This window comes from Seriola dumerili, unplaced genomic scaffold, assembly GCF_002260705.1.
Source record: "Seriola dumerili isolate Sdu_G_001 unplaced genomic scaffold, Sdu_1.0 BDQW01000169.1, whole genome shotgun sequence".
Classification (NCBI taxonomy): Eukaryota; Metazoa; Chordata; class Actinopteri; order Carangiformes; family Carangidae; genus Seriola; species Seriola dumerili.
Window position 1 is genome coordinate 1314768 of NW_019174424.1, and position 19351 is coordinate 1334118.

At 42.0% G+C, this 19351-nt stretch overlaps 3 protein-coding genes and 1 non-coding gene across 4 annotated transcripts; all 4 read right to left on the reverse strand.

Moving 5' to 3' along the window:
• Positions 1 to 6242: 6242 nt before the first annotated feature.
• LOC111227036 (parvalbumin, thymic CPV3-like) lies at positions 6243 to 8300 on the reverse strand. The gene is made up of 4 exons (XM_022752402.1): positions 8240 to 8300; positions 7507 to 7639; positions 6820 to 6929; positions 6243 to 6302 (listed from the first exon to the last, which is right to left on the reverse strand). Exons 1-4 carry the CDS (start codon positions 8298 to 8300, stop codon positions 6277 to 6279), a joined length of 330 nt encoding a protein of 109 aa, XP_022608123.1. The 3' UTR covers positions 6243 to 6276.
• Positions 8301 to 10146: 1846 nt separating this feature from the next.
• On the reverse strand, positions 10147 to 10218 carry trnaq-cug. Its single transcript has one exon. It is a non-coding gene; the product is annotated as a tRNA-Gln (tRNA).
• A 1653-nt stretch (positions 10219 to 11871) lies between these two features.
• On the reverse strand, positions 11872 to 13703 carry LOC111227048 (parvalbumin beta). Its single transcript, XM_022752423.1, has 5 exons — positions 13646 to 13703; positions 13053 to 13119; positions 12793 to 12925; positions 12252 to 12361; positions 11872 to 12161 (listed from the first exon to the last, which is right to left on the reverse strand). Exons 2-5 carry the CDS (start codon positions 13111 to 13113, stop codon positions 12136 to 12138), a joined length of 330 nt encoding a protein of 109 aa, XP_022608144.1. The 5' UTR covers positions 13114 to 13119; positions 13646 to 13703; the 3' UTR covers positions 11872 to 12135.
• Positions 13704 to 15730: 2027 nt separating this feature from the next.
• Positions 15731 to 16987, reverse strand: LOC111227051 (parvalbumin beta-like). The gene is made up of 4 exons (XM_022752425.1): positions 16927 to 16987; positions 16577 to 16709; positions 16043 to 16152; positions 15731 to 15756 (listed from the first exon to the last, which is right to left on the reverse strand). The coding sequence occupies exons 1-4, from the start codon at positions 16985 to 16987 to the stop codon at positions 15731 to 15733; spliced, it is 330 nt and encodes a 109-aa protein (XP_022608146.1).
• Between the last annotated feature and the right edge of the window lie 2364 nt (positions 16988 to 19351).

The following is a 19351-nucleotide window of genomic DNA, read 5'->3' on the forward strand; positions in this document are numbered from 1 at the left end:
AGCATGCTGGCAAATTCCAGCCTGTAGAAAGCAGTACTGCTGCAGTTTTCTGCCTGACATGATTCAGTGGGGATTTACAGTTTGTTGTAAGTCAAGTGGCACTCTTCTTGGGTGTGACAGTGATATAACACAAAGCAGGTACCTTCCATGCAAAGGTAGTCAAACAATATCCACAAGAAAGCCAAGGCACACAGCTTCATTAAGGTTAAAACAGTTAAAAAGCCTTTAATATAGTAGCTACTCGATTAAAAACAAGTCGAGCTTGTGTCAGAGACATCAGGTTTTTGATTCTGAGAAATAAGGTGTGTGGTCAATATGTGTTGGTCTTGTTTTTTATCTTGTAGGTGTCATAAAAAAAGATTTGTACTTTTACAAAGTAGTATGCAAATACTTTTGGGGGAGTTACTTTCCTTTCTTGTGGACATCACAGTCTGTCATTTTAAATGGTTCAGTTCAAAACTTAGTTTCTACAGAGAATTAAGTGACATTTCAGTTCAACAGTTCAGTAGAGACAGATTAGGAGGAATGTAGGAGAGAGATGACATCTCTCTGCTCTCTTGTGGCCAAATAGGTAAACAGAACATTTCAGATCTGACTGCTTCAGCTCTACAGCGGTCAACCTGTTACACCAATCAAAATCAATTAGCTCAGTCTAGCCAGTGTTATTCAATCACAAGTGATCTTTTGACTCAATCAAATTTGGCAATATGATCCTTTACCAGGAAGCAATTGAAGGGGCCATGACTTTGCCTGACACCAGCCTCTCCTTTGGCATGTCCCTTTGCAGTCACCCTCTTCTCTGTCACCTCTCTGTCAGAGAAATCGGCTTAGTAGTGTTTCACACTGGAGCTACATCCTCTCCTCTTCAGCCACCGTGACAAGAGAAGTTTAATGAAAATGCACAATTGAGTTTGATGTCCCAACAGCTTGTTAACCCTGAATAATTCACTGTTCGCTGAAGTCTGGCAAAAGACAGGGAAGGAGGAGTATAGTGGTGATGGTGAAGGGGGTTGTCGGGGCCTACCTGGCAGCTCAGCTGAGCTAATAGTCAGATCTAATGGCCAGACTAAGACCTCAGCTAGAAGTTGAGACTGCAGAGGGAGCTGAAACCTGACAGTTCAAAGTAGCTCTTTAAATCATGTAGGAACAAGGGAGTCGGTCAGACTGTAGGTAGCTTTGGAGGAGGGTGGGGGTGACACAGGCCTTGTAGGTGCTATCTTATTCAGGTACAGTGTTACCGGGTCACTGATATAGATAAAGAGTGTGTGAACTGATTATTAATTATATGTGGTAGTCAAGGTATGTTGAATTCATAGAGGAGTTTTGACATGGGAAGGAACTGATCATATTTCTGTACATGTAGAGTGTTTAGTCTGTGGGTGTGCTGGGATAGGATGATGTTGATACACAAAGTTTGTTGGTTTAAAATGTATAAGGAGATTACAGGTAAATCCTTATTTTTTGTTCAACCTGTGGAATATACTATTAAAAGGTGAGGGAACATGAACAGAAATTAAGTGCAAAAGAAAAAAAGATGGCCCTGATAGCAGTAGTTGTAATGTTTGTTGATAAAAATGTCCAGACTTATAGCCACAAATTGCATTTTAAGATGCAGACTCTTATAATTAATGTTGTCTGCATTTCAGAGTGTTTCCTTTTGAGTTGACTCTACATATAACTACATTGACATTTATGGATGTTGCAAGGTGTTTACCGACCAAACTCCACCTAGACACAAACATTCTTTAGTTGTCATCTTCAACCAGACAGTTCGCCTCCATTATTCAGCTAGTCAAGCTAGGTTTGCCCTGTATGACACTCACCATCTTATCTGATTGTGCCTTCTCATTTGGAAAAATCTGCAAAGTACCTGTCTACCTTTCCACGACAGCCATTACTCAGTCTGAGGGTGAGTCAGCACGTGTAACAGCTGCTCAAGGGGTTTAAGCAGGGTGTGGCTTTTAGTTCAAATTGCAAACTTGCATTGCTCTAGTTAATAGACACAGCTCGATGTATATATAAAAGCACAATTAGCGGATGTGCAAACAATAGGATCAAGGCATGGTGGAAATAGATTTCGAGAAATCGCCTTCCACGAATGCCCTGGTTGTATCAGGAATGGCCATCGATACGCGCGCGGCCTATCATTCATTAATGAAGGGAAGCTACACGCAGACATCATAAGTAGAGGCTCAAGACTAATGCTTGTTGGGGAACAGTGGCAGTGCTGTCATCCCCTGCATTATGGATAGAGTTCCTGCACAGAGTTCACAATGCCCATTCAGTCATCCTAACACGCCAGTTAAATCTTTTACGACCTTCCTCCCTGTTCAGACTATCAGGTAGCAACATCTCTGATATCTCCAGGCTCCAAAAGACTGGGAATGGGTGAAAATATGATCAGCGTTTGTCACAGCAAACCCTGGATTTACAGGCCACGTCCAAATGGTTCAGCTTCCCATTTCCTTGTTTCCCCATGCACATCAGTTTGTTATCAGCTGAAGATGGGGTGCACATTAAAGTTTCACACAGACTTAATCAGTAAGGTGAGCCTGACACTCCTTTCTTGATATGAGTTTTTGGTGACAATGAAGCAAGGGCATCAATTATTGAAGTGCCAAGCAGACAAGCAGGCTAGGCCTATGTGTCCATCCCAAAGGGCTTATCGAGACGTATTGCATGGCACAGTATTAGCAGTCACACAGCATGTTTAAATATAAAAGTTAAGTTAAGTTAAGGTGAGTTGAGTTAAGCTTACTTCCTTACTTTATTTATTCTAGTTAATCTTTTGTTTGTCACCTAATGCTGCATCCCCACATTTCAAGGCGACTACTGCTGCTACTGCTGTTACTACTACCACTACTTTTGCATTACTGAATTCAGCCCTTTTAACATTTTCATTTTATATATTGCAACTTCTGTCTTTAGTCCTATAATTTTCAGTATACAATATTACAACATTGCTGGTCATGTCCAGTATATTTATTAGATAATAGGGTAAGAAAAAAAATGTAGTCTATTTCTCATGGCATGACCCATTTTCTCAGATATTATATTCAACTGAATATTTTATTTGGAACTCTGCTTTAAACTAATGCTGTTTTATCTCTTGAAAAGTGGCAGAGCTGTCTTTTAAGGTAATTATTGTGGAAGAATATCAAGACCTCGTCCATGTTCACCTCACCATCCAAAAACGGCTGTTGTTGTTGTTGTTCTCACATTGTCAGCCCATTAGGACTGTTGGACATCACTGGCCTGTCACTGCTGTGGCCTCTGAGAGAGAAACACAGCTACAGTCTGCCTCTTTCTCTTTCCCTCCCTCTGCCCTTGAGTCCAGGTAATCTGCTTGTCACATTATCTTGTACTGCTGTCCCACAGCAGCATATCCAGCAGTTAGTGTCAACCTGTTGGCTCACATTTCCTTCCTGTTTACCACTTGCCGCTCCTGACCCGCAGGGGTCACAGCTCCATTGTGTGTCCCCTGGCTTGTGTTACCTACTGGCTTCCCCAACCTTGTCGTGCTTTCAGCGGTGTAGCCCCGCCGTCCCACTCCCGTTCTCGCTCATCCACATCATGTCTGCAGAGATGAGGATCAGAAACTGAAAACAACATATATGGAAACATGATGATCTAATTAGTGCTGTGTCTCTGTACATGTCCTGTGTTTGTGTCTTGATACCTGGAGCACACGTCAGACATGAGGAATGTCAGTTGTAATAGAAGGCAGGTTTATTTCATGACTTGCTAATGAGACAAGTATTAAAAAAAAACCAACCAGGTTCAAACTTTGTAATTTTTCATCTGTGGTAACAACTTAAAAAAAAAAAAAAATCTTCCTATGAATAAATGTAAAGTAACAATAAATACTTTTAATTAGAAAGTCAACATTACTCCTGCTTCTACACATGGGTAGATACCTGAAGTTTGCTTTTTCATAAAGCCTATCCAAAGAATTTAAGTCTGCCATTCTTAAGCTTTTTTTGTTGGTTCCACATTGACTTGAATTGACTATAAACATCCATACATACCCTCGAGTCAGCAGAGCCGGAGATATCGTCTTTTTTATTCAACACGTTCTAACTGTCTAAACCTGGGGCCTACATTACCCACAGTGCAACTCGACCACTAACAGGTGTGTTATGCTAGTAGCGGATAATGTGGCGGGTAATGTAGCGAGCTATGTTAGCCTCAAGCAGAGATGAGGAGTGGGCTACAGAGGACTGGTAAGCTCTCTTCTTTCTAACTCCACACCCCCAGATTTCTTTTCAATTTCAGACGTGTAGTCTTCAGAACCAAGCAACGTTCACTGACATCACCTGAGGCAGTTTATCAGACTTCCCTCCGGAGCCCATATGTAGTAGTAGTACTCCCCAAGAGAAAGCCTGTAAACAGACTGTAATGTGTGAAGACGACGTAGCTCCTCTTAAACCCTCTTACTCTGTTTTTGGTCATACTCACATACATGGTAACATAACTTGCTAATGTCCAACTGATGTCTGAAATTAGTTATGAAATTGCTAATCAGTACATTTTAAAAACACCACTTTGTCGTGACAGTGAAATTTATAATATGACAAAACATAAACAGGCCTCTCACCGGCTGTGCAGGCCCTGCTCAAGGAAAAACACCCTTAAAACCACCATCATCATCAGACACTGAATCAAGCAGCAATAGGTATGAATACACATTCTACATTTGTGACCAAGATCTCACGCTAATACCAGGGTATACTCCATGGATCTGAGTGGCAGGTGTGTGCTGTAATAGTTAGGTTCTCCCTATAATAAACAGATAATTGAAATGACACTGAGGTGGAAGCTGTGAAAAAAAATTGGTACTCTGTATTTTGGCGCCTCTAGTGGGTGGGTGAATAGTGAGGTGGTTGTTAATTTTAATCCCATGAATCCTGTAAGTGCAGAGAATTAAACAGCTGTGTGCTATTTCAAGTCTCCTGCATGAGGAATGAAGAGTTGTCATATGGTCAACCTTCTATCTGAGCATATGTGTGAGCGAAAAAAAGTGATTTCTTGTTGAATATGCCCTGAGCAAAGCTCTCCTGAGCTATCAAGGAGACCTGGCAAAGGAATACGTGTAAGGCTAGCATCCTCAGCTATAGCATTCTGCAGAGTGTGCATTTCCTCCAGTACATCACATACACACACATACACACCAGCACGAACTCAAACAGATGCATATTTTAAAAAGCTGCATATATCTTTGTGCATATTTTGGCTTATGCGCATTTGCATGGATGGCTGTCTGTGTCTGGTTGCATATTTGATTTTTGCAAATGCATTGGGTTACGTGTGTGTGTGTGTGTGTGTGTGTGTGTGTGTGTGTGTGTGTGTAGTTGTTGCCCTAGCCTGAGCAGCACCAAGGTTTAGCTGGGTTTATTTACAAAGCTGAGGTCAGGTGTCACTCGATCCAGTCGCGATGACACTCAAGTGGTCATCAAGGTCACCTCCTCTGCTTTCTCCCTGTGTTAGCTCTATATGGCTCTATAAACTCACGCACACACACTCAAAAACACACACACATACACCTGTACTGTATACAGTGTACACTCAGTCAGAAACCCTGTGTTGTCAGGACATGTCTCACTTCTCATATACCTGACACTGTCTGACATTCAACCCCATTTACCGCTGTGATGTGTAAGGGTAAGTGAAGATTTAAGAACACCTTAGAACTTTCAAGGAAATGGTCTGACTGTGTGTGCACGTGTGTGTGTGTGTGTTGTGCATAGGCACATCTGGGTCAGTGTGTGCATACTGATGTAGGTCCCGACTTTCCAAGGGTTTAGAACTTCATTTTGTGCATGTAAATCATTTCTGTGCTCCTTCATGTAAAAGCCTTCACTACTATTACTGTTGCAGTGTCGTGTTGTGTGTTTTACATACAATATCCCTGGTTTTGTCATGCTCCACTGTATCCTAAACCATATGTGAATATAAGACACATAGAAATAATACTAAGAGTCGCAAGACTTGGATTTTATTCTTTTATTTTCTCAGTTACTTGGTAAATTGTACATTTATTTGGGCAATGCAGCTTTATGATCTCTCTGAAACATATGAAAAAGAAAAAAAAACTAAAAACATGATGACAATGTGGATGTCTGTGGACCAGGGCGAGTCTTGTAAAATAAAAAGAAACACATTTTTTTTTACCTAGCCATATGGAAAATAATTGACTAAAACTAAGAAAGCCCTTGAAGCAGTGGAATAGGGGCGGGAGCGGGGTCAGATCAAGTTGGAGAGATGGAGTACAGCTGTTTAGGACAAGACCATGGCCTGGAACTCTGTGGAGAAAAGAAACAGCATTAGTAAGGTGTGGCAGCTTATTATTTAGCTGATCTGTCTGACAGCAGCCTCAATTTAACACAAAAATATGTGTATTTTTTACAAAGTAACATTAATGATATGAACCCATAAGAAGAGCTTGCATTGTTGTGCTCTAGAGTTAACGGTATGTCATTTACACCATTTTCGTCAATTGCTCTTCAGGAACATTGGCCATTTTGGATGCGTGTTGCATCTTCCCGGTTCTGCTGCTGAGCCAAATTCAGCAATTACTTATAAAATGTAGGGACAGAAAAAGCGTGTAGGGACTTGGAGGGAGTAACTATGGTTTCTGCGTTTCTAGTTTAGTCCTGTAAAATACAACTGTCTCATTCTCTGGTGTTACTTCCCAACCCTGAAACAACCAGACTATTCAAAGAGTACAACAAATTTACTTAGTGCAAATTGAAAATGTAAAAATTGTCGAAATTGTTTTCCACATACACGAGTATATCAAATAAGTGTGAACCCACTCACCGTCTGCTCCAATCCGGCCATCACTATCGTCATCAGCAGCGCACAGGAAGGCCTTGGTCTCCGTGTCTGTCAGAACGCGAGCCCCTGGAGAAAACCTCTGGAGGAAAAACCTGGCGGACACAGAGCCACAGACAAACAAAAGTTAGAGGCACTCTTTAGTAACAACTGGACATAGCGATAACGACAAAGGCTGCGATCAAGATCTAACGCTGAGGACTGATCTGTCCTAATGCACAGCTTTTAGACAAGAATCCCCTTAAAGACAATGTGAGATGCAAGATAGTGAAAGGGATGATTGTTAAATTTCTCATTTCTAACATAAGGTGTAATTTAAAAAGTTTTGTTGCATAGCTGTACACCCAGAGAACAAAGTGAGTAGACAGTCTCTTGCAATGGTTACAGTGGCTCATGCTCACAGTATCTCATAAGTGTTCGTGAGAATTGTATTTTGCATCTTTCATTTTCATCTTCTGTGGCTGAGCTTTGACCATAGGTGATTTTCATAATTAACAAACAAGAAGCTACCTGAATTTCAGAAAAAAAAACATTTACAGCCGAATGATGAAAACTGATTATTTTAAAGGAAGAGACATTCGAGTCGGCAAAAACAGCCCCTGACCCATCAGATCCTGGGCCACAAAAAAAAAAAAAAAATGTCTAAGGTTAGAGAACCGGCCGCTCACTCACTTGAGCTCTTCCTCCTCAACAAAGCCACTGGCATCATTGTCCAGGATGGCAAAAACCTTCTTCACATCCTGGGGGCTCTTCTTGGTGAGGCCACACAGCTGGAAAAACTTCTTGGGGCAGAAGGAGTCTGGTGCTGGAGGAGAGACAGGAGGCAGAGTCAGGGACGGCACAAAGTTGGGCTTGATGAGTAATGACAAGACTCTGCCCTCCGTTCAGTATTCTGACTTGCATGGGATAGACTCCGCTTTGAAAGTAGAATTTACGTTTATGTCAGTTTAAATAGTGGAGACAAGATGACATTTGACTAGGCAGCTATTATTAAGTGTGTTGTAAGTCATTTTATCTTCTTGCCTAGAGGCACATAGTTTGAGAAAACTTTGGTCCTGGATGCTCTCTGTAAATTTCTTTATATTTTAGAGACTTCAGCGCCTTTGGTCTTTGACTTCCAGTGACAATATAGGCTACAGGATTAAATCTGAACTTTCTTCGGCCTAATTGCTGTTCATAACATCACTTATCACTTATCACCTATCCTGGTTATACTGTACTTAGCCTATATGCAAGTATCTATCTTTTCATCTCAACTGTTTGCAGTCTTCCAGCAGGCTATCATATAGAGACAGTCCTATTCTCTAGTGACTGCACAGGCTCCAGTAGAAATAGTGTATGGAATTAGAAGAAGAAAAAAAAATCTAATGAAGAGAGCAATAATGATATTGGTGGAAGACGATACCTTGGCAGTCCTTGATAGCACTGTCGATGGCATCAGCGGAAAGGATAGATGAGAGCGACATTTTATTCCTGTAGTGAGGAACAACCATGGTGAATTATTAACACATTTAGTCAGGTACAGTGGCAAACCTTCAAAACTTGACACTGACGGGGAGCAAAAGGTGTCCAGGTGACAGTACTGACACTGAGAAGTCAGTTCAGTAACAGGCCAGGACAGAGCGAAGCAGCAACACTGACATAACGAAAGTCCTTCAATCTAGATCAATTCTTATAGATCAGTAAAATAATACCGGATTTGCTCTAAACGAGGCGTTGAATCCAACAGTGGTCGCTTCCCACTGATTAAACATGATCGAAAAATCGTTTGTCTTGTTTTACGCACACATTTATTTCACCTGTCATATAATTAGGCAGGCTGTGCAGCTGCTCTAAAGCGCGCGGAATGAACAGGAGTCAGAGGATCCGCATCTACAAAATCTTTTGAAATTAATAATAGAAAAAAAAAAAGAAAAGAAAGTACCCAGTTTCCATCAAAAGCGACCTCCTTGAATCCACGCAGCAACTTACCGTGTTCAGGGGTTCTCGCCCGGTCGGTGATCCAGCAGAGAGGTAAGGCTATGTGGTGACTGCTGTCCGTCAAGGCGGATTTATATAGGTCTGATTGCAGTGACAATGGGGATTGCTTGAGTTACCTGTCTATGGATCAAATTCTAACTGCCCGCCCCTGATCCAATTTCTCAGCTAACTAATTAACCTTTACTATTTATAACGCCCATGGGCAGAGAGACCGGACCGTGGACATCTGTAACGCCCTTGTAAATAGCAAATTAAGTTAAAAAGCGCATTCTTCTCCCCCGCCCCATCCACCACTCCCTCCCGTCATCCCAACACCCCTCCTCCTCTCACCTCTAGAATTATATAGCCTGGTACAGTAAATGCAGGGAGCCTGTAATGTAACTGCAATCTCTCTCTCCTTTTCTCCCTCTCTGCCCCCCTCCACCCCCCACCCTTTCATGCAGATATCCCTTTTCAGGCAGCTGTTCCAAAACGAGCACATCTGAGCAACATCCCACTGCAAATATGGCCCTTATAAATACATTTGAGGTGAGTTATGGGAAATAAAGTGTCAACTGGCACTGAACGTTTCCATGTCTTGCATATAGACCATGTGTCTCATGTCAGCAGCACAACTGCGAGAGATTATTGAGTCACCTAGAGGTGGGGCGGGTCAGATGATCTCCAACCAAACCTAATGTAACCTCAAACACACATCATAGCCCACTCATCAGTGAATGTCAGGGACGCCGGTGCTTTATAACCTTCTTACTGTCTCACACTGACAGCGGGGACAGCCTCGCAAAATTGCTTTGTCAACTGTGCTGATTAAGGGGCCCGAGGTCACCCTCTGCTGTCGGCGTCTCTCCGTGATGCTGATGATGATGCATAATGTAGCTACGGTGTCCCAGGTCTTCACATGGACTATTTAAATAGAGGTATAGGAGGCAGAGGTCACACAGGGCTGAGCACAGTGGATCCATTTCTACTGGAGTTGGATCATTTTGTCCCATTAAGTCTCTCAGACATGCACGCTGTCCATTTGTCCAGCAGCAAAATGTTCAGTTCAGGTTGTCTGTTCCCCGGGCATCTGTGGCCCCCAGCGGTCTGACAGACAAATTCAGGGGTCATTAAGCACATTTCTGGGAGTGTTCACTGCAGTAGCACACGGAAGGTTATTTCTCTTCATGATGTAAGGTTAGTTGAAGGTTTGCATATGCAGCACCACTTTGTATGTGGAGGCGATAGACAGAGAAACTTGAGCTGCTGGAAATGCTTTTTGTATGAACAATTTGAAATTATTTTATAATGAATTTATGCAACGTTAAATAACCTTGAACTTAATAAACAAGCAGGTCCCACCGAGATTTGAACTCGGATCGCTGGATTCAGAGTCCAGAGTGCTAACCATTACACCATGGAACCTTGATTACGTGTGCGTGTCTTACAAAAGATATCCAAGATATCATCTGCAACCTGATACTCGGAGATATCTTTGCATATATCCAAACCCGCGGGGGAACAGCAGCTTCCTCATGATAGAAGTCAGCCATTCAATGCGCGCTTGAGTGGGGCACGTGCAACTCTTGGCACCACTGCGCTCTCGTACGCATCAGCTGGCGGAGGTGAACCGCGGGTAAAGCCGGTCTGTGCGTAAAGATCGTCTTAAACATTATTTAAATTCCTGAAGACAGAACATTCGTGTCGTTTGGAATCAGTCGAGTTGCGCTGGTGCGCGTGGGACAAAGGAGCCAACATTTTACATGTCTTGGTGGAGACATAATTAAGTTACTGCTTAAAGAACTTGTCTTAAGTAAGAATGGAGGACATGTGCTTTGAGCATGAACTTTGCACACAGTTTACGCGCAGTGTCCTTTTGTTTCATTCTTTGGCAGCTTCCTGGCGTCTTTCATTATTGAGTAAAAGCTTGTATCTCCGCTGGTTTGTCAGTGTCAACGTTTCCTAAACCTAATCCCAGGGCCAACTTGTTAATGGGGCCCCTCAACAAGTGCTGTCTGATAGTCCTCTGTGAGGTTGTCCCCTGAGCAGGTAAAGAGAAACTCTATCATCTGCTCCAGACTGTGTGTGAAAAAGAGACTGTGGACACCGGAACGAGAGCAGTGGTGCGACTTTACCCACACCCGGTGCATGATGTCATCCGCCATGTTGATACCTCATGGACTATACGGTTACTGGGCAATCATTTATTCATTTACATTTGCTAATGTTCTTTGCGAGCCTCACCCTTGGTCATATAGACTGGCCGAGAGGTCGACCTCAGCCTTGTCTCGGACAAAGAGGACTGACTGACAGTTGTTACTGAAAATAATGATCATAATAATAAGAAAAAGAATTTAATAGGCCTGCTATTTATTCGTATTATCCCCATTCTGCAGTACAGGAACAATGAAACATGTCCAATATTGAAATCATGCTTGTCTTAATTAAGATCCAATAAAATTATGCCTGGATTAAAATAAACTAGAGATTTAATTTATTTATTTAGTGCATTTTTGTTACACCCTCACCCAACATGCTTTGCAGTTCCAAGTCTCAAGTTAAATAGTTGGACTTTACGCCTCATTCATTCAGTTTTATCCATCAATTTCTAAGGTTCATGAAAAAAAGTTTTAAGATTTTCGTTTTCGAAACCTAAGGTATTTTTGATTCTGTCTTACTGCTTGAATTTATTAGTGCCCCACTGCCGGAATATGGGGAATTATCGTTCAAACAGCGGTCGTTGATGATTTATACTGTGCCCCAGCATCTACTGTTAATGTACGTAACTCCATCTAGTGGCTGCAGGATGGAGCTGCATGGTCATATGCACTCCTAGCACATAGTGTGTGTGTGTGTGTGTGTGTGTGTGTGTGTGTGTGTGTGTGTGTACTGTAACAATTATATTTAGGCTGAATCTGTTTTCTTTTTCATTCATTGTCATTATTTTCCTTTCTATACCATTGATTCACATGTATTTATATTCCATGTCAAAAAAGTAAATTGAAATTAAATTTGAGAGAGAGAGAGAGAGAGAGAGAGAGAGAGAGAGATCATTTGTGAAGAATAAAAATCCAATAAAACCGTAGCAAAAGAATATTTATTCTTTTTTACCGTTCGTTCCTGGAAAGTGCATCATAGATTTTACAGTAAGCAAAATTCATATTTAAGACATGAACACAACCGAGCGACATTCACAATCATCATTTTTGGACAGTGTGTTGCATAGGAGGAAACGTCTCTTAAGCAAATGTATAAAAATTATTTATATTCAGATGAAAAGGGGGGAGGTCGACGTGGGCTTTGTTGTTCCATCAGAGCAGGTGTTGTTGGTCAGTTGCTATCTTAATGCTTAACCATGGCAGCGAACTCTGCGGGGGAGACAGAGGAGAAGACAGAGTTGGTATCCGCTCGGAAGTTCCACCAAAATCATCCAAAGTCGCCTATGCCTGACAACATACCATCAACGCCAATCTTGCCGTCACCGTCGGTGTCACCGGCCTTGAGGAAAGTCTTGGTCTCGGCGTCGGTCAGTGCGCGTGCACCTGCCTTGAAGGTCTGCAGGAACAGCCTTAGACACACAGGGGCTGTGGTTAGTTCACGGACCCTTGCGCTCACTTCATATATAACCTGACCGCAGAACTTCCAAGTTTTCATTCAAATACTTGGACACACATATCGACACTGATAGTTGTTCTTTTATTGGATGTAATGAATAATAATAATAACAAAAACACAATTAAAGATCTGCAGCCAGTTGGACAGAGGGAAAAACAGGACACTGGCTAAAGATAGTTTGACCCTGTGCGCATCTCCACATTCCTTCAGTCCACACAGCAAGAACAAACCCCGCTAAGTCCAAAAATGTTATTCACTGGGCTTACAAACATACGCATTAATTAATAATAGAAGATGCAAGAATAGCATTCATAAGCACTGACGTGTGGATGTAGGCTTTGTTTTGGACAAAGGGAGTGGTGTTGTGATTGGTGTGCGTCTTACTTCAGCTCCTCCTCCTCAATGAAACCGCTCTTGTCCTGGTCGATGATGGCGAAGGCCTTCTTGACCTCGTCGGCAGACTTGGCGGCCAGGCCACATGCCTTGAAGAACTTCTTGTGGTCGAATGAGTCGGCGTCTGAAATCAATGGCAGGTTGGCAAATGAATAAATAAATAAAACATGGTAGCTGTTAATGCTCCAAATGACAAAAGCCACTCAGGGAGGCTGTGACCGTGATTTTGTAATTGCCAGCACAGGACTCACTCTTGCACGCATCCAGGGCTGCAGTGATTTCAGCATCATTCAGTACACCTTTGAAGGCCATTTTGATCTGTAGAAATAAAATCAAAAGCGATGATCTAAACTTTTTAAAGTAGGATAGGTAATATTATGGCTAAATAATCACAGGGGAGCAGGTCGGCTACTTTTTGGTATCGCATATTATATGGATTATGGTTCATATTTCTTCCTAATTCAATAGGAATAGAAAGATTTCACATTTCAAATGGCAAATTAGTCAGTCCACTTATTTATGAATGGCGCGTTTGATGTTACATTTCCAAATCCCATTCCAGAGGCTGGATCGACACTGCAACTCTATAGAAGCTTGGAGCTGTGACCAGTAATCCATGTCTTCATGCAGCTGACGCTCCCGCACCAACAAAAAAAAAAAAAAAAAAGGAAAGGAAAAATTCATCTCGTTCTTTAGATGCGGCATTGCAGTGAGAAGTTGATTTCCTTATTTAAACGTAATGTTCAAAACCATGAATGTTTTCTCAAAAGCGCCAAGCCTGATGCTGCGGCTTTGTCTCTGCACGGGTCCCGGGGTTTCTTTCTCTCCATTCATTCAAACTCACCTCTGATGTCTTTGCTTTGTAGGGTACAGATGATACAGAGAGGTCTCGAGTCGACTGCAGTGATCTTCCCGCTGTTCCCGGTGACCTTTTATAGTTTCACTCCATCGAAATCTGAGGCATAAGATAACTGACACCCCCGGGGACGGGGGTGGCGAAAATTTGTCCTGCAGTCAGAGAGCGGTCTATTTTAAGTTTCACAAATGAAGACGCTTAAAAGGTGCGTTTGAAGAAGTCTTCACTATCCCCCAATGCTAAGAATAGGCCTGTGCACTGCTGAGGAGGACGAATTGCAAGTGCTGCTGGCAACACACAGCAATGAAGGTGGATACTGAGCATGCATGCATTAGAGCTGGCGTAAGTGGCACTAATTGGTTGTTTTCCCTCTTTTCGTGTAGCATTGTTGATTTGGAAGGCGCTGGCTGTTTTATTCAGGAATTTCTCTTAAGTCTACTTGGCGGGTTTGGGGAAAACAGTCGTTAAATATGATATGCCGATTTATGTCTTGAATGTTACTGGGAAATGTGCAAAAATAAATTATAGTTCACTTGGTGAGAAACATTCTTTTGCTGTGTAGGCTTGTTTAACATTGGCAGAGTCTACCTGAGATGCCTAAATGATGCAGTCATTTGTATTTTGTCAAATTAGACTTTGCCTTAAAATCAAGTTCCACTAATCCACTTCAAATCAAACCAAGCACAAATTTCAATGGGTCCCATTTTGCCTGGAAAGTCAATTGTATTTCACATATTCTAAGAAAGTAATTATTTTTATTTTTTTTTATTACATTAGTCAACGTATACTGAGTAATTCTTTTGGGAAAAAACCCTCTTCAGTTAGGCTGTTTATTGCACCCGGCCTCTTTCCTTTGTGATTCCATGTATCATTCCTGTTATTTTAAGAGCTTAAAATGTTTCAAAGCACAAGGAAGTGTCCATGCTGTTAAATCTTTTTTTTCTCCTCCAAATCAAGTTCAAAACCAAGTTCTTGTCATTACACTGTGCAGCTCCGCTTGTAATGCTGAGAGAGCAGCTTTGACCTGCAGGTGGCAGCACTGTCCTGGTGGTGCTGAAGCCTGAGGAATCAGTTGACCGCCATCATTATGTCTCTGTCTGTTTTGACCACTGGTTGGTCATCTGATAGTGTTGAGGGTTTACATATTGCTGCCTTGCAGTTCCTTGAGCATTCATAACTTCCACTTGGACTGTAATTTGACTTTGATATGACTGATGAGCTGTTCTCATTTCTTTCTAGGCCAGTTTATGTACATGGAATATTCTCCAAGAAAATGCAAACACTGCAGGGAAATTAAACAATTTGTCAGGAATTCCTCTGACCACTAAAGATTTGCATCTTAGCAGCAGATGTAGCCTGCTAAAAGTTCCTGCTGATGCATCGGTGGCTGTTAATAGCCGTCCTGTTGCCACAGCACATCATGTAATTGACTACTCAGCAGTTGGAGAAAAAGACCTTGGAACAGAGCATCTAATTAAACTATGTGTGACAGCTATCCATTGCAAACCTCCCTGGATCCAGGAAGTGTATGCGAGCAAAGCCCTCGGGCCAATCCCACTGTGTTTGCCAGCTCCTGGCTTGAGTCCAGCTACACTCCCCTTCTCATTAACCAATTATCAAAACAAGGGCTGGGCAGGTCAGTTCAACCGTCTCTCAGCACCTCCCAAGTATTCAAAAACCCTGGCAGGTGGAAACCCCTTTAGCACCGCCCCTTCCTCAGCCCACTGTGTTGACATAGCTAAGTGAATACAGTGGGTCGTATGATACAAGAGAAGTTGACCAATTAAAAGATGACTGACCTGAACAAGATGACTTTAGACCAAAAGAGTATTTATTCCTGGTTTTTCACTCTTCCTCAGAAGTGCAGATGGTGTTGTACAGTTTGCACAAGTCATTTTTCAGAACATATAACACATTGTAATAACATAAACAGTAAAATGTGTTCAATGTTGAGAAATGTCTGCAGGCAACTCATAAATAAGGTATAAAAAATATTCTTTCAGCTGATGAATACTGAATCTTGCAAGGAGTTCGCAGTTCCGTGAATGGAAGTGGATCTTGGTCAATGGAAATTTATGCCTTTACAAGGGCGGCAAACTCTGTGAAAGTAGAATAAAACAGCTGTTAGTGGAGAACAAAATGTATTCAGACTCTTATGTTATCATTATGGTATGATCTAGAGTGATTGGACCCCCTCTGTGACCTAGAGGTTGAGTCTTTGCAGATAATAGTATGTGAATGGATGTGAAGAATTAAATTGTAATACAGATTAGTTTAGAGCCCACTGCTATCAGGCATCAGAAATAATCATGTTGTCTTTGCTGTGTTCTGCTGCATTCAAAGATATATAGGAAAGAGCGTCCTGCTCCACTAAAGAACTCTTACCATCAACTCCGATCTTGCCATCACCATCACTGTCACCAGCGGCAAGGAAAGCCTTGGTCTCCTTGTCGGTGAGTGCTCTGGCACCAGCAGAGAAGTTCTGCAGGAACAGCCTGACAGGTGGACAAACAGGAGAAGTTGAAATGATCTGCACCTCAGTCTGTATTGATTGCATTTACATTAGTTAGAATAAGTTTCCTTTTAAACTGTCTCTGTGTTTGTGATTTCACAACAGGATGCTGTGTTTCCAAAAAGCCTTTCCATAAGGATTTAAATGTACAAAGTCATGCAACCTCCAGGCTTCGTTCAGCCTCTCCTCTCTTTAGTTTCATTAGTGCAGTCAGTGTGTTAATTGACTCACTGATTAGAGTCAAACTAAGATAGCATGTACAAATGAGGGGAGAAAAGAAAGGCTGCATCCCTTGTTTTCAGAATGATTTAGACCTAACTTAAACATGACACAGTAATACTATATCTGGTGTATATTTTGAGCCACTGAGGCCTAAGCATTGAGTGTGAAGTGCTGGAATGTCTTACTTCAGCTCCTCCTCCTCAATGAAGCCGCTGTTGTCCTGGTCAATGATTGCGAAGGCCTTCTTGACATCTTCAGCGGTCTTGCCGGCCAGACCGCATGCCTTGAAGAAGGTCTTGTAGTCAAAGGAGTCAGCAGCTGGAACACACATTTTAACACCATTAGCACCCAGGCTGCATGAGCACAACATGGCACTTCTCTGTTGATGTAACGTGATAACTGTGTATCGGTTGCTTAGATTGCAGTTAAAATGCACGATATGCCAGAAAATGATGATAATAAGAAGAAGAATGAGGAAATGGATTGAGTGCATTGAATGGTTGGTTAACTGTAATACTAAGTGAAAGAGGCTCACCTGAGCAGCCATCCAGAGCTGCTTTCACCTCGGCTTCCTTGAGGACACTAGCGAAGGCCATTTTTTTTATCTGCGAGGGGAAAGAAGACACAGGTTAGGGTTAATGTAAGCATCACAAATCCTATACAGTGGTCTTATTTTTGCATTGCAAACCATCTGAAATAAAACATTGTGTATCTAGGACATGCATGTTGCCCTACTCTTTGGGCCTAGAATACAGTAACTTCAGAGGTTTTCAGAGGAATGAATGTGCCTCTGTTAAATGACATGAAACAGCTTTGGGTCTGAGGACTCAGTGTCCAAACATTAACCCTCCAACAATGAAACAAGGCTATTCCTGCAATAGCTTCACAATAGAATAAAAAGTTCACTGTATTGGAAAAGAATTATTTTCAGCCATTTTCAAAGACACTTGCTTATTTTGTTCAGGATTAAACCACTTAATTGCTTTGATTTGCAAAGCCTGGCATGAAGCACCACCAGGCCTGTTTTCTCTATGGGCTAAAGAGCTACTCTTTGCCCTCTGGATATCTGATCACAGCTCAGGTCTGACTCTGTTTATCCCAAAGCGTTATGCTGCTATGGTACAAAATAGATGATGCTCCCAGTGAGAGAACAAATCATGGCAACACCAATCAGTGCCACAAATAAACAATGCAGCTGGGGAAAAGGCATCTTTAGCTTTAGGTTTGATTTTTTTTTTCTTTATCCGGTTAAGAGAGATAATGTAAAATAGCACATTTATCATCCACGAACGTTAATCCTTTGAAACCAAATGGACACACTTGGCCTCCTTTTCACACTGTTTGAAAAGTCCTTCGGTCCGAGCAGTTGTTGGCTATGGTGGTTCCATTTTTCTCTCTACAGATTATAGTCCACGGGGAGCTCCTTCTCTGAATCCCTGTCCTCCCAGTGCAATCTGCCAGAAGTCAGTGTGGCCTTTGCGGGGCGCACTTCCCACTCACCTTTGAGCTGCGTTGAGGCGAGTGAAAACCAAGGCGGACTCGAGTGAATGCTCTAAGCCACGGTCCCTCTCTCTTATATATCCTTGAGCAACACCATTTACAGAGCTTTGAGTCTCAGTATCAGGTACCAAGATGCATGGGTTTCGAAAAAATGTGTCTAGTAGTCTCAACCTATTTTTAGGTGAACAAATGAGGATGCTACCATGTGTGAGGAGGCCTATAGCTAGACGTGTGGAAACCTGAGCAGGCCCGCTGCTCACTGACATGTTGCACTCATATGATTTATCGTCAGCATTTAAGTGGCTGATTTCGATGTTACAAGTTTCATCTGACGATATAGTCTAACTGAAATGAATGGAAATGTGACAGAGTGCAGCCATGTGTTATCCCTTGCTTTGGTCCGTGATTGAGTCAAATGCCAGAAGCCGTCCACGGTCATAATTGACAGATCAAATGTTTAAGTCACCACTTTAACGCTGTTCATCTCTCTGAAAACAAAAAGCCTATCAGGCTCAGGCTAAATGCTGCCATTAAAACACTTGGCTTTAATCTCCTTTGCGTTATCATTATAATTTTATATAAGATAATCGACACATACCTGTGTGAGAGACTACTTGTTTGGATTTATATAGGCCTACTGTGTTTGTTTATTCCGTCTTGTGTGGTGTCATTAAAATGCATTATGAGCCTTCAGAGCGTCTGTCAAACTTAACAGAGCTTTACATGATAGCTACATTTGATCTGTGGCAATTGTCTGTGGTAGAATGTGAATGTACTTCAACGTGTAGTTTTTTCCCATATAGTTTGCATTGTAATTTTTATTATGAGTCCATTATGGATTATTGGAGATAGACTTTCTATTCTTGAAACTGAAGGATTGGAGTTGCACCACCGCCCCAAAAATGGTCTCAGCTGATAGTTATGTGCGGCCCCTGTCTATGTGCTGCCCTGTAACATTAACTAGCTATACCTAAAGTATAGGCTACAGTTGTCCTAGGCTATATTTCCATATGGTTCATCAGAGCTCCATATGCAGGGAGTCGAGGTTGAGAAGGGAAAGAGGGACAAGGAGCGAACTCAGCGCCCCATCAGAGACAAGACTTAGGGGCCCATACCGCCAGGTCCCTTTCCTTAGTAGGCAATGCACCAATCGTGAACACGTGAACAAGTTAGCAATATGTTGACAGCTCATTTTTACTCTGACACGTTTCCATATAGTCCTGAACGCAGCTCATTTTTCGCGCTTAGTAATTAAACCAAGGATGAGATTAATCAGTCATCAGGGAAAGTTAACCCAGAGTCTCTGTTCTGTAAACTATAGCCTATATAAAAAGTATTTTCCATAATTGTGGTATGATATTTCTGCATGGTCTGCAGGAATGCGGAATCTGTCCAGCAGAAGGCAGTGCTAGTCCTAATAAGGAATTCGTGGGGAATTTTTGGATGAAACCATGTGTCCT